Raw genomic sequence first — 13,557 nt, 5'->3', positions numbered from 1 at the left:
ATCCTCTGGTCTGCTGTTGGATCTCTATATATTATTATTTATTTCAGTCAATGTATGCTTAATTTCTAGTTGGTCCTTTTTCATATTCTTGAAGGTATCACTAAATTTATCAGCAGTTTCTAGAAGATTCTTGAGTAACCTTATAACTTTGTTTTTGAATTCTATATCCTGTAGTTTTCTTTCCTCCATTTCTTTCATTTGTGACCTGTTTCTTTGTTTCCATATTTTGGCTGCTCCCATGTATTGATAGCATGGTTTTATGTGCTAGGTGTCCTATAGAGCCCAGTGGCTCAGCCTCCCTAAGTTCCTGAAGTGGACACTCTTGGTGCACCCCTTTGTGGGCTGTGTGCACAGTCTTGTTGTAGTTAAGCCTTGATTGTTTTTGGTATCACTGGGAAAAATTGACCTCTACGCCAATTGGCTGTGAGGATCAGTTGTGTCTATGATGGGAGAACTTCTGTGCTGGAGATACTCTTTTGAGGCAAGACTTGCTTCAGTGGGGCTTTGGTGCTAAGTTTTCCCCCTAAGTGTGTCTCATGGATCTGAAGTTTTAGTCTGGATGGACTCTCTCTGACCACTGGGTAAACTGGCTCTTGGTTATCCAAGGATAGAGGCCACCCAGCAGGAGCTACAGAGAGATCTGCAAATTCCTCTTCTTTGTTTGGGTTTTGGAAGTGCCCAGATGAAGCTATTCAACATGAAAAAGAACTATCCAAGCATGGCTTTTCCTACTGAATTGGGTGGGGACCTCCCAATGATTTAGTAGCTTTAATAAATAAGTATTTTCATTGTTGAAGTTTATGGTGAGCAAAAAAAAGTGAACAAAAATGTCCAAATAAACCACTGATTTTACATATTAAATAAATAAGCCAGAAATAGTAAACTTGATTGGAAAATAAATATTAAATAACATACATTAATGTGATAGTCTATTTATTGTTATTAAGATTTGCTTGTTAAATATACCCTCTCAAATCCAGTTGGTAAAATAATTTATGATAAATTCATACATAGCCAATTAATTTTCATGAAATATAGTGAGATGAGGCAGATGTTCACATTTCTATACAGCAGTATAAAAGGAAATAATGCTAAAAATAGCTCCATAATAATTTTTCCTCAGGTATCACTACCATATATCCTCATTTTATGAAATACAGTAAACCATAAGACTGAGAAATATCATATTGACAAATAAAAAAAATGAGATTAGCAAAGGAAACTAAAGCTTGCTTATTCCATTTTTGTTAGGAACAACAACATGTAACTCTTAAATATTTGTACTAGTTTCACTCAGAAAATCTACCATTCCATATAAGCAACACTCTAGGAAAGCATGGTGCCTTACCCATAAGTGGATTTTGATTGACAGTTTATGAAATATCAGTATCACTATTAAAATATATCACTCAAAAGTACATTTCTTGTTGACAATGTGTCAAGACCATTACCAAAGCAAGAAGTTGTATATTATTTAAAAGTCTTTATAATTAAAAACAAAATTTTAATAGCAAATCAGATGCCATATTATTATATATTTCCAAGAACATAAGAAAGCCATAACATTTGTCACTTGGTAGAATACAGGCTTCATTTTTTTCCTTTTAAAAGCATCAAGACCAGTATAGATAAATTCATTTGAAGGTAATATTAATATCTTTTCTTCTTCTTACACTTTTGGAACTTTTTGCTATATTCACTTTCTTTAATGTTTTCTGTGCTACTATCACTATCGCTAGTTTGTTTTTGCCTCTTTCGTTTATTAATTTTGTAAAGGTCGAGGTCATGTGGTTGTTGGTGAGTCCATTCATAAGAGCTGGGTCCAGCCTCTAGATTTGGAACATGGTTTAGTGAAGGAGGCACAGCTGTGCCCCTAGGAAGGGGCGCTGTCATCTCACAGTAAGGGAGCTGCAGCCTTGGATCACATGCAGGCCACTGCTGTGGATAAAAACAGACATTCATTTATCAATAATAGCCAAAATGTTAAAAAAGCTTACAGTTAGTTATACAAATAACTGCCAGAAAAATCAAACTGTGTATTAGTATCAGAAAGGCCATGATTTTGCATGTAGAGATGTGGTAGTTTCCTTAAATAGTTAACAAAGATTCAAGTAGTATACAGCTTACTACTATATAGCCTAGTGCTGACCTATAGAAATAAAATGCAAGCTACATATGCAGTTTTAAATCTTCAAGGAGGCACAATAAAATATATAAAAAACAAACAAACAGTGCAATATATAATGCATTTTATTTATCTCAAAATATCCAAAATACTGTCATTTCAACATGTAATCAATAGAAAATTATGAGATATTCTACTTTCTTTTTTCATACTAAGTCTTCAAAATCGGGTATACATTTTATACTTACAGTATATCTCAATTCTGATGATAAATTTTCATAGAAAATATTTTATCTAAATTTAGGCTTCATTAAATGTACATTTGAGAAAGTAGATACCCATATCAAAGTTCTTTCAACTAAAAGTTATCCAGTAACTGAATTAATAATATTTTAAATTTTATTAAAATTTAAACAGCATAAATAACATGGTGATACAGTTTTTTGGCCTCACATGTGGCTCCTATCCACCATATTGTATAGCACAGTTGTCAATAGTTATGATATACACTTCTTTCTTTTTTTTGAAGTAACTTTTAACTCAAATTTCTAACTATTCAAAGTACATTAAAGATTAATAGAGATAACATGAGAGTAAGTATACATGTATGTTTTTCTCAGATCTACCAAAGATTAAAAATGCTGGGGAAAAGATATTGACAGTTTCAGATGAGAACTGGTGTTTACTAGTATCTCACTATAGCTAAGAAAAGTTTTTTCCCCAAAAATTAAATTATCAATTTTTCTTTTTTACAAAAATGAAAACAGCTGTTTTAAAATCTGAAGCTCACATGTATGCTGGATATTTACAAAAACCCTACCCTGTCAATCAGAATAACTGTGTTATAGTCCCACATCTGTCACTAACAAGTACAATCTTGGGTTTGTTGATCAATATTCTTTGACCTCAATTTTATTATGTATACAATGATGAGCTGGAAAAACAAACAATTTCCTCCTAAGTTCCCCTTTAATAATAAAGATCATACTTAATATTTCTAAGCCAAAACCATATTTTGAGAGTCTTTGGAAATAATGTATTTATTACATTGAGGATCTTGTCTCGAGTTAAAACAAATTATTTTTAAATTACTCCAAGTCCCAAAGCAACATGTTTGTGATTAATGTATACGTTATGTAAAAACAATTCACTAAATAAAATAATTCAATTCTAAAAAATATATTTCAAAACAGCCATTTAAGCCCTAGTTGGTTTGGCTCAGTGGACAGAGCTTCGGTATGCACACCAAAGAAGCCTGAGTTTGATTTTGATCAAGGGTACCTTGATTGCAGGGTCCTCCCCAGCCTGGCTGGGCTCATGTGGGAGGCAACCAATCTCTGTTTCTCTACCATGGATGTTTTTCTCTCTGTCTTTCCCTCTCTCTTCTACCTTCCCTGAAAATCAATGTAAAAATATCCTCAGGTGAGGATTAACAAACAAAACAAAAATGTCATTTAAATGACAACTCTATTCAAATTTTACTTGGACCAGAGTGCATCATCACTCCCATCCACTCTTTGACAGACATGCTGGCTGTCTGCTGATGTAGGTACCGTTCTGGACTTAAGATGACTGTATTAGAGCCCTCTGCCATTGGGGAAAGTGTTCTAGGAAGCTGCTGACTTTGTCCCACGGTTAGATTTGAGCACTGTAAGCTCCAAATAGTTTTCATATTGTTCACAGTTTGCATCACATTATATATGAACCAAAGGCATGTCAAACTTACCATCTTCTGAAAGAAAAAATATTCTTGAGGTAAAGCTGCATTATTAGTTGGAAAGAACTGCATGGGAAAGAAAGAACTGCCCATGGCTTCTTCATTTCTTTGGGAAGGCAAAAAAAAAAAAAGTTAAAAATTCCTACCCTCAAATGTCCTTTTTTCTTAAAAATAAAAACCACAGGTCTTAATAATAGAGAGAGAGACAGAGAGAGGGAGAGAGAAAGAGAGAGAGAGAGAGAAGGAGGAGGAGGAGGAGGAGGAGGAGGAGGAGGAGGAGGAGGAGGAGGAGGAGGAGAAGAAGAAGAAGAAGAAGAAGAAGAAGAAGAAGAAGAAGAAGAAGAAGAAGAAGAAGAAGAAGAAAGTTCCTTTAAGAGAATGTGATTAAGAGTAGTAATTAACTGTAAACATACATACACAAATTATCAATTAGATACAGCAGTACCTTAAGTCATATTAATATCTACATATTGAAATCTCAATATTTAAAGTCTCATTTGGTTTTTGATAGGAAAATAGTAAGCAATTCATTTAATAAAGAAAATGAACATTTAGATATGAAGACAGCAGAGCAAGTCATTAATAATTGCCAAGGTTAAATTCAATATTTTACAGATAATGAAGTCAAAAAAAGGTAGACATTTTTCTCAATTTACTTTTGAATGTGTATTCACTGTTTATATAAATATGCTCTTTCCTAAATGTAAGTACCATTATTAACATAAACACATAATTGCTGATTTCTTCTACATATTCATATAGTAATAAAAATTGCTAATTTAAAAATGTGGTGTATAAAGCTTCATTTAAAAGTGTACTATTTTCTTCTACGGACATGTTAAAAAAATTATAATGTTTTCAAAACTGGCTAGATCTGTAGCTAGTCTTCATTAGTCTACTTGCTCCAGCGTATTGTACAATTTTAATGTTAATACTACTAATCTTTGGGATGGAGAATATACTTTGGGGAAGAGTGCAATTAACACAGGCAAGTAGAGGCAGTCAGATGAATAGGTGTATATCCCAATTGTAAATTGCCACCAAAGGCTAACTGATCTATCACAATGATGCCTTGGATGCTTAGATGATTTTACAGCTATGAAAAGAACATAATATACTGTAACGAATATACAGATATAACTCTCTACCACATACTGTTAAAAACAATATGACTGAGGTTAAATTAAAATATTTTGTCACTTTTCATGGTTTCAGAAAAAATGAATTCCTTAATTTTATTGTATGCCTAAATGGTAAGGTTTAGAATAATCCAAAACTTTTCCTGTCATAGAACGTATTTTCTTTACCTTTATGAAAAAATATTTTAATTACCTGTAGCTGTGTGAATTGATCTTAACACAGCTCTCAAAACTTTGATTAGCTGGTTCAGAAGAACGAGAACTCCCTTTAAAAGAAATAGAATAACATGGTGATTACTTCATTGTATATATATATTTTTTGAGTTCTAACATAAAACCATAAAAACTCTCCTAACCAAAAAGGTCATAGTATTAAGTAAAATTCTATAATCATATAAGATACATGAATATGTGATTGGTCTCTCAAGTAATATTTATAGATAATTTATATTATTATAAATGACTAAATTATAATCAGGCTTTGTCCAACGCAATGGCTCTATAATAAAATTATATTGACATGGGACCATATAAGATACATGATGTTTTGTACTATATACTTGTAAACTAAAAATAGCAACTCATCAGTGTTATTTGCCTCTCATGTATAAGGCATGAGTTCTTTAAACTTCACTGACAAAGCCAATGCAACCTTACATAGGATGCTAAGCAGCTGTGTAGGGATGTGTCAGGACATAATGTCCTGGACCATTCCACCAGCTTTTATTAACTAAAAGCTGATAGAATAGGACAGTATTGAGAGCATGATGCAGCCAATTTTCTTTGCAAAGAAATTAACAGAATGAAATGTAAAGAGAAGCACTTTTCCTTTGCAACAAGGCATTGTTTTTTTTTTTTTTTTAATTCTCATTTGATTTTGTATAGAAAGAGAAATAAAAACAGACAAGGGATCCTATATAATAAAGAGGTAATATGCAAATTGACCCTCACAAGATGGCTGCCTACAATAGGCTGGCAGGGGGGTTAATGAGGGATGACCAAACGACTGAACAGCAGGCTATGTGGAGTGACCAGGATGGCAAGGGAGGGCAGTTGGGAGTGACCAGGCTGGCAAGGGAGGGCAGTAAGGGGTGACCAGCTACCAGGCTGGCAGGTGAGGGCAGTTAGGGGCAATCAGGCTGGCAGGGGAGTGGTTAAGGGGTGATCAGGCTGGCAGGCAGAAACAGTTAGAGATAATCAGGCAGGCAGGAAGGCGAGTGGTTGGGACCCAGCAGCCCTGGATTGTAAGAAGGATGTCCCAGATTGGAGGGGGTGCAGGCTGGGTTGAGGGACATGCTTCTCCCCACCGTGAACGAATTTCATGCACTGGGCCTCTAGTACACATGTGTCAAACACAAGGCCTGCGGGCCAAATCCAGCCCGCCAGGCCTTGCAATGTGGCCCGCACCGCGCTGTCATCACTGCACTCTGCTGTCAGTTTATGACATTGTCAGTTTATGACTGTTCAGTAAACCATTCGGCCCGCGATTTAGGCTGGATTTTAGATTTTGGCCCCTTCTCTGATTGAGTTCGACACCCCTACTCTAGTATATTAATAAGGCTGAAACATTTAGGGGAGAGAACCAACATTAAGCATTACCTCAATCAGTCTCTTCAAACATAAAAGGCCTAGAGTATTAGTAGTGTACTCAGGATATCTAATAAAAGATCAGTTCTTGGCATGTGTATAGGAGAAGGCACTTGAGGCCATTCATGTCAGGAAGCTTTCTTCCACCACTATGAAGGGTCACTCTGGAGCTGGTTTTGGTCAGTTGCTCTTAAAGGGGCTTAGATTCAGGGCAATATACATAGTATGATTCCTTCCCTAAGTCCAAGGAGAAGAAGGACTGTTGCCTACCATATCTTCCAAAGAGTAAGTATTTTGTATCACATATTAGAGTCCAGGTGCATGAAATTCGTGCACTGGCGGGGAGGGGGGGGGGGTGTCCCTCAGCCAAGCCTGCACCCTCTCCAATCTGGGATCCCTCTGGGACATCCCACTCACAACCCAGGACTGCTGGCTCCTAACTGCTCGCTTGCCTGCCTGATTGCTCTTAACCACTTCTGCCTGACAGCCTGATCACCCCCTAACTGCTCCCCCTGCTGGCCTGATTAACACCTAACTGCTCCCCTGCCGGCCCGATTGACCCCAACTGCCCTCCCTAGCTGGCCTGGTTGCCCCAAATTGCCTTCCCCTGCCAGCCTGATCTCCCCCCTAATTGCCCTCCCCTGTCAGCCTGATCTCACCCCCAAGTGCTCTCCCTAGCTGGCCTGAAGCCCCCCAACTTCTCTCCCTTGCCTGCCTGGTCACCCCAACTGCCCTCCCCTGCCGGCCTGATCACCACTAACTGCTCTCCCCTGCAGGCCTGATATTGCCCCCAAATGTCTTCCTCTGCAGCCAATTTGGTTCTGATTGTTTGGTTTCTATGCCAGTCAGTGTCAAAAGCTCTGCCTCCTAGACAGCCATTGGTTCCTCACAGTTGACTCAGATTTGGTTCTGATTGATCAGTTTCTATGCCAGTCAGTGTCTCTGGGCCTATTAATGGGGCCTGATCAGAAAGGTAGGGCTGATCAGCAACCCTGGGGGAGGCCTGGAGAGAAATGGAGGTGCAGCTGCTGACCAGGCCCGGGAAGAAAGAGAGAGGCAAGTGCTAATCAACAGCTGTGACATAAGCTACAGATCAGACCCTGTTTCTCTCTTCAGGCCTCTCTTCAGGCCTGATTCACAGCCCCCTCAGCAGTCAGTGCTGGGTCACTATGGCAACCCAGTGCTGACTGCAGGACTGACTTCCGGATGGCCAAGCCTCCCAGTTGTTGCAGATGTGATGGATCCAGGGAATTTATGACAAAAGGATGAGCAAATATTTTTGCTAAATAAAAGGTAGAATTGTGTGTCTCCATGTCATTTAAATTTGCTTAATTTATAATAGCCAATAGCAATTATCACAGATATTTGCTGGCTGATACTAAAATAGAACATTGAAATTTTTAATACAGAAGAGATACAATAGGGTTGGCAATAATAATTAGTAGTAATTATATACTGTTATGAATTAGACAAGTGTTCTGAGGAAATTTAATTTAGACTATGGGAAAACTTTTTTGGTCTTTGCTTTATAGAAAACAAAATGCTTACACCTCTGAAATCACCAACAATAACAAAATTCAGATAGACCTACCAAATCGATACTGCACATTAATTGGTCTTCCATATAAACGAATTCCATTCAGCAAAGCTATGGCATATGACACTGATTCTGGGTGTTTAAAGCAGACAAATCCAAAGGACTTCGGCTTTCCTTCTCTGTCTTTGCATATAGTCACTTTGGTTAATGGCCCAGCCTATAAAAAACTTAAAAATTATTTTCTCATAAATCTAAAGTTTTTTTTTTTTTACAAATAACTCAAGTACATTTAACTTTAGATTTTAAAAATATGTTAGCAGGAACAGCTTTATGTAGTTCTGCTAATAATAGATTTTCCTAACAATTAATATTATACTTCACACTTTCTTGGACTTTCTGGCTCATCAAGAAACATTCACAGTAATAAGAATAGAAAATTCTAGGTAATGGGAAATTCTAGGTAATAGGTCCAAATTTTGAAAGGAATACTTTATTACCCTTCAGTTAGGTTTAACAAAACAATTTAGAGAGCATTTACTATGTATCTTTATACATAGTAACATGTATAACTCAAAAATGAAATGACAAACCAATGTTGGTTAAGTTATGACAAAAAATAAAACCGGAAAAAATTTATCACAGCCTAATTTTTTTTTTTTTCTGTAAAGAGTGTTTTCATCAAGAAATGTTTTAAGCCGAAACCAGTTTGGCTTAGTGGTAGATCGTCGGTATGCGGACTGAAAGGTCCCAGGTTCGATTCTGGTCAAGGGCATGTACATCAGTTGCGGGCACATCTCCGGTAGGGGGTGTGCAAGAGGCAGCTGGTTGATGTTTCTCTCTCATCGACATTTCTATCTATCTCTCTCCCTTCCTCTCTGTAAAATGTCAATAAAATATATTTTTTAAAAAAAGATGTTTTAATACACAGGTCCATTATTTATAATTAGTGAAAAATCAGAAAGGCTCTAAATACAACTGGAGAATATTATTCTGTGATGTATTATTTAAAATAAAATATCATATATGGACATATTCAATATGTAATATTGAACTTGTAATTAGAAATATGGAGTAAAAAAGTGGAGTCAAATATTATAAAACAAATAATTTTGTTAATTATATTAGTAACTAAGAAAAAGTTTGCATCACCACAGTAATGATCAGAGGAAGCAAAGACACAAACAACTAAGATTTGATAGTGATGGGATCAAACTTTTAAATTGTACCATAAATTAAAACTGATTGCTTTTCTCTGTAGAGATGAATAACTATATTAAGAAACTGCTTTTAATCTGAAGAAGAATGTTAATTATCATCTTTCAAATACTGCTGTATTTTAGGATTCAGTCTTCTTTTCATTCTTTGCTTTCTCATGAACTAGCTCATCCTTCCTTCTGGCTTCAAGGATCACTTCATCAACAAATCTATTTTTTCCTACTCATATTTTCTTCTTTTGTGCCTCTTTCTAAGAGACAGTCTCCTGGGGACTTCCGTGTGATTGTACTTCCAACTCAACATTTTTGAAACTTTGTTTATTATCTTTCAACTGGAAATCTATATTCCATTCCTTAGTTTAAAGTACAAAGATATTAAACTTTACTTTCTAACTTTAAAGGATCATCAGAAATTTGAAAGACACTAGTAAAAGGATAAATGTATAGTAATAAAAACAATTTTTAATCAATACTTTTCTACCACTGGTATTAAATGTATGAAATCACAAAAGGACAGAATATCTTAAATTTTATAAATTCAAAGATAGGCCAAAGCACTTTTAAAGATAAAATTCAACAAGAGATGTGCTTGTAGCAACAATTACATGAGCTTAGTCTTTTTATCAAAATAAAATACATAAATAGTATTGTAGTTGTCAAGATTTGTTAGGTTGTCTAGATTGAAGCTTTTCTAAAAGATACCTCACTTTTTTTTTTTTTAATATTTTATTGATTTTTTTACAGAGAGGAAGGGAGAGGGACAGAGAGCTAGAAACATCGATGAGAGAGAAACATCGACCAGCTTCCTCCTGCACACCCCCCACTGGGGATGTGCCTGCAACCAATGTACATGCCCTTGACCGGAATTGAACCTGGGACCTTTCAGTCCACAGACTGAAGCTCTTCCACGGAGAAAAACCAGTTTCGGCAAGATACCTCACTTTTAGCAACTTCTCCTAGAACAGTGATTTTCAATCTTTTTCTTCTCATGACACACATAAACTAATTACTAAAATTGTGCACACACCAAAAAAATGTTATCTTTTTTACCAATCTGGAAAAAATATATTGTTATAATTTTGATTCATTCACACCAGATGGTTGTTGTTGTGTTGACTGTTGTCATTTTTTTATTTGGCAGTCTAAGGGGAAAGAAGTCAGTGCCCCTGACTAGTCAGGCACTGCATGTTTTAAAATTCTTGAGTCAGAGGTGGGAAACTGCTGTACTAGAATAGAAAAGGACAAAGGTAAAAGAAAAACATATACTTGGTTGCCTTATCATTAGAAAATATGAATATTTTGTTTAGGTAGACATCATTAAAAAATGAGATTATAGATCCAGTCCTTACTGAGTAGAAATAACATATGTGCATGGGGACCTTCATGCCTTATCCCCCCCACCCTCACCTTGGTTTTGGAGGCTCAACATAAAGCGCCTTCTGGAGAAAACGAATGATTAAGTCTCCCTTCCTCTCCCCTCTCCTCCTCTCTCCCTCCCTTCCTTTCCTCTCCCTTATGTCTTTTGGAGTGACAAGTTTTAATATTTGAGGGGGTGGGGGATATCTAAAGGAAAAAGACAAGTATTAGAGCAGATCTTAAAAAGCAAGTTTTAAAAGACGGCCAGTTATTGGAAGGATAAGCTTAAAAGCCTCCTACTTAATATTTTTCAAATATTAACAAGTTTTATGTCCAAGACAGGAAACTGTATTCCTGGAAGGGACTATCTCTATCAAATTGTATCTATTATTGTATAACTAACAGAGGGGAACTTTAGTTCAGAGACAAAGGGCCTTTCAAAAACTAAATAAAGAACCCTTTTCATGGCTGCTACTCATACTTATTCATTCATGGAAATTTAGGTTTTGCTATTGTCTCAATAGGAACTTGTCCTTATTCTGATAGGGGGAACTCACTCTTTCCTGATTTCTCTTGATGTTAGTATTAGCAGTGCTATTAGCAGTCCTGGCAGCAGCACACAGCAGGTGCCAGGCGCGGTTCTAATTTACCTGGATTCAGTTATTTAATCTTCACACATCATATTGGAGATACTACTGCGCCAGAGCAACATTTCAGGAAATCCAGGCACTGATACTCAGTTACTTGCCCAAGGTCACAGTGCTGATATCAGAACTCACACTTAAAAACAAACAAACACAAAACGTCGCTATATCCTGCTCTTCTGGAGATTATCCTAAATCATGGCAATTAATTTTGTTTTCCCTTTTTAAAAGGCCAAGGTCTACCTCTTAAGTTGAATGCTGAGCACCTTGCTCAGTGTTAGCCATGTAACTCTGGGTCATTAAACAATGAAGTGAATGGCTGGGTGAGAATCTCTCTTTAGCAAGGGAGACCTGGGTGTAAGACTTGGAACAGGTGTTCACAGGAGACAAGGCTCAGTCCTGGAGGCCCCAGGTCCGGGATATTCCCAGGTCTTCCTGGAATGAGATAAAAGGAACTGAGCAGGGAGTTAATTGGTCACAGTCATGGTTTAGCTGAGCAGATCACTCCAAATCTCCTTTACCAGCCACCCTGCACTGTAAAGGGCCTGCGGATAAAGTAGCGGATGGGGAAGCATTTACAATACAAAGCTCACTTCGCGGGCTGTAGGGCATGAGGATGCTCATTTCATCACCTGAGGGCGGTTCCTCTGAGCACGGGGCAGGCCCCGCAGCCTCCGCGGAGCCCTCACCCCGGGCGGGGCCGTCACTGCCTGGGGGGCCAGGTGCGCCCCCAGTGTCCCCTCACCACCCCGCCGCTCTCCGGGGGACGCGAGGGGCGGAACCCCAGTCCCGCGGAGGCACAGATCGGGGCGGGGAGGGGCCGGCCCCCGCGGCTGCGCTTCCGGCCTCGCGGCCCCGCCCCCCGCCGCCTCTTCCCCACCGGCGGTACCTGAAGGAACAGCTCGTAAAGGATTTCTTCCCGCACTCGGGCCTCCAAATTCCCCACAAACACCGTCCTGTCCGCCTCCTCCTGAGCAGGGAACATCCCTCCGGTCTCGGCGGAGGACGAAGGAGAAGATGCCACGCGCCGCCCCGGCGAGGGTGGGGGCACGACTAGCGCGCCGCGCGGGGGCGGGGCCAGGCTGCGGAGCCACGCCCTCTATGCCCTGAGGGACCGCCCCCCGCGCCAACTCCGTCCGGGATTGGCTGGGACTTGGGGGGCGGGGAGAGTAAGGTTAGTGTGAAAGGGGCTTTGCCTGGTTGCTTGTGGAGTACCTGCATTATTTCTGGGTGCAACATTATTCACTGATTCTGGATTTATTCAACCAGCATTTTATATAAAGTTTCTATAGAGATTACTTTATACTAGGGGTGTCGAACTCAATTAGAGAAGGGGCCAAAATCTAAAATCCATCCTAAATCGCGGGCCGAATGGTTTACTGAACAGTCATAAACTGACAATGTCATAAACTGACAGCGGAGTGCAGTGATGACAGCGCGGTGCGGGCCACATTGCAAGGCCTGGCGGGCTGGATTTGGCCCGCGGGCCTTGTGTTTGACACATGTGCTATACTATCAGGCTAATGGGGGGGGGGGGATCAGTTTCCAAAGAGTAAATGAATCATTAGGATTTTAAAATTATGTTCTTTATAAAAATTTTTTTTTGAAAGAATGAATGCATGGATGTGGCTACAATAGAATACTAAAACTAAATTTTATTCACCTAGATAGCATTAACGGGAAAAGTCTGAAAATGGCTGCAGAGGTTTTAGGTGGACACCAGAAGGCATTTGAACTTGAGAAAACAGCCTATACCAAGGAATATTAGAAAGTGTATATAGCAAGTTTTGTGACTGAAGCCAGAATTCTTGAGGATGGCTGCTGGGCACTGTAACAGGATACAAAAATATGTACTTTGTATTAGGACTGTACTTCATATATTGTGTCCCAGGGTGAAGAATTGATTCCTTTGGGACAGCATGAATGGACCTGGAAAATATTATGCTAGGTGAAATACGCCAATCCAAGAAAGAACTATCATATTATTTCACTTATTTTGAAATCTAATGAACAAAATAGTTGATCAATAAAATAAGGCCTGAAGCATGAAGGTATGAAACAGACTGACATACCTTGATGTGGGGTTGGGGAAATGAGAAGAGATAAATCAAAGAACTTATATGCATAGCCCATGGACACTGGCAATAGGGTGGAGAAGAACTAGGTGTGTGTATGGGGGTGGGCTGGGAGGACAGGGGTAAAGGAGGGTAAGTGAGAGACATCTGTAATACTATCAAC

General features: G+C 38.5%; 1 protein-coding gene across 1 annotated transcript; it reads right to left on the bottom strand.

Moving 5' to 3' along the window:
* Positions 1 to 918: 918 nt before the first annotated feature.
* Positions 919 to 12,389, bottom strand: RBM11 (RNA binding motif protein 11). The gene is made up of 5 exons (XM_084871434.1): positions 12,209 to 12,389; positions 8,160 to 8,322; positions 5,175 to 5,247; positions 3,852 to 3,948; positions 919 to 1,938 (listed from the first exon to the last, which is right to left on the bottom strand). Exons 1-5 carry the CDS (start codon positions 12,302 to 12,304, stop codon positions 1,651 to 1,653), a joined length of 717 nt encoding a protein of 238 aa, XP_084727560.1. The 5' UTR covers positions 12,305 to 12,389; the 3' UTR covers positions 919 to 1,650.
* Positions 12,390 to 13,557: the final 1,168 nt, after the last annotated feature.

This window comes from Pipistrellus hanaki (assembly GCF_964339955.1).
Source record: "Pipistrellus hanaki genome assembly, chromosome: 2".
NCBI lineage: Eukaryota > Metazoa > Chordata > Mammalia > Chiroptera > Vespertilionidae > Pipistrellus > Pipistrellus hanaki.
This window is presented reverse-complemented; position numbering and strand designations above follow the sequence as displayed.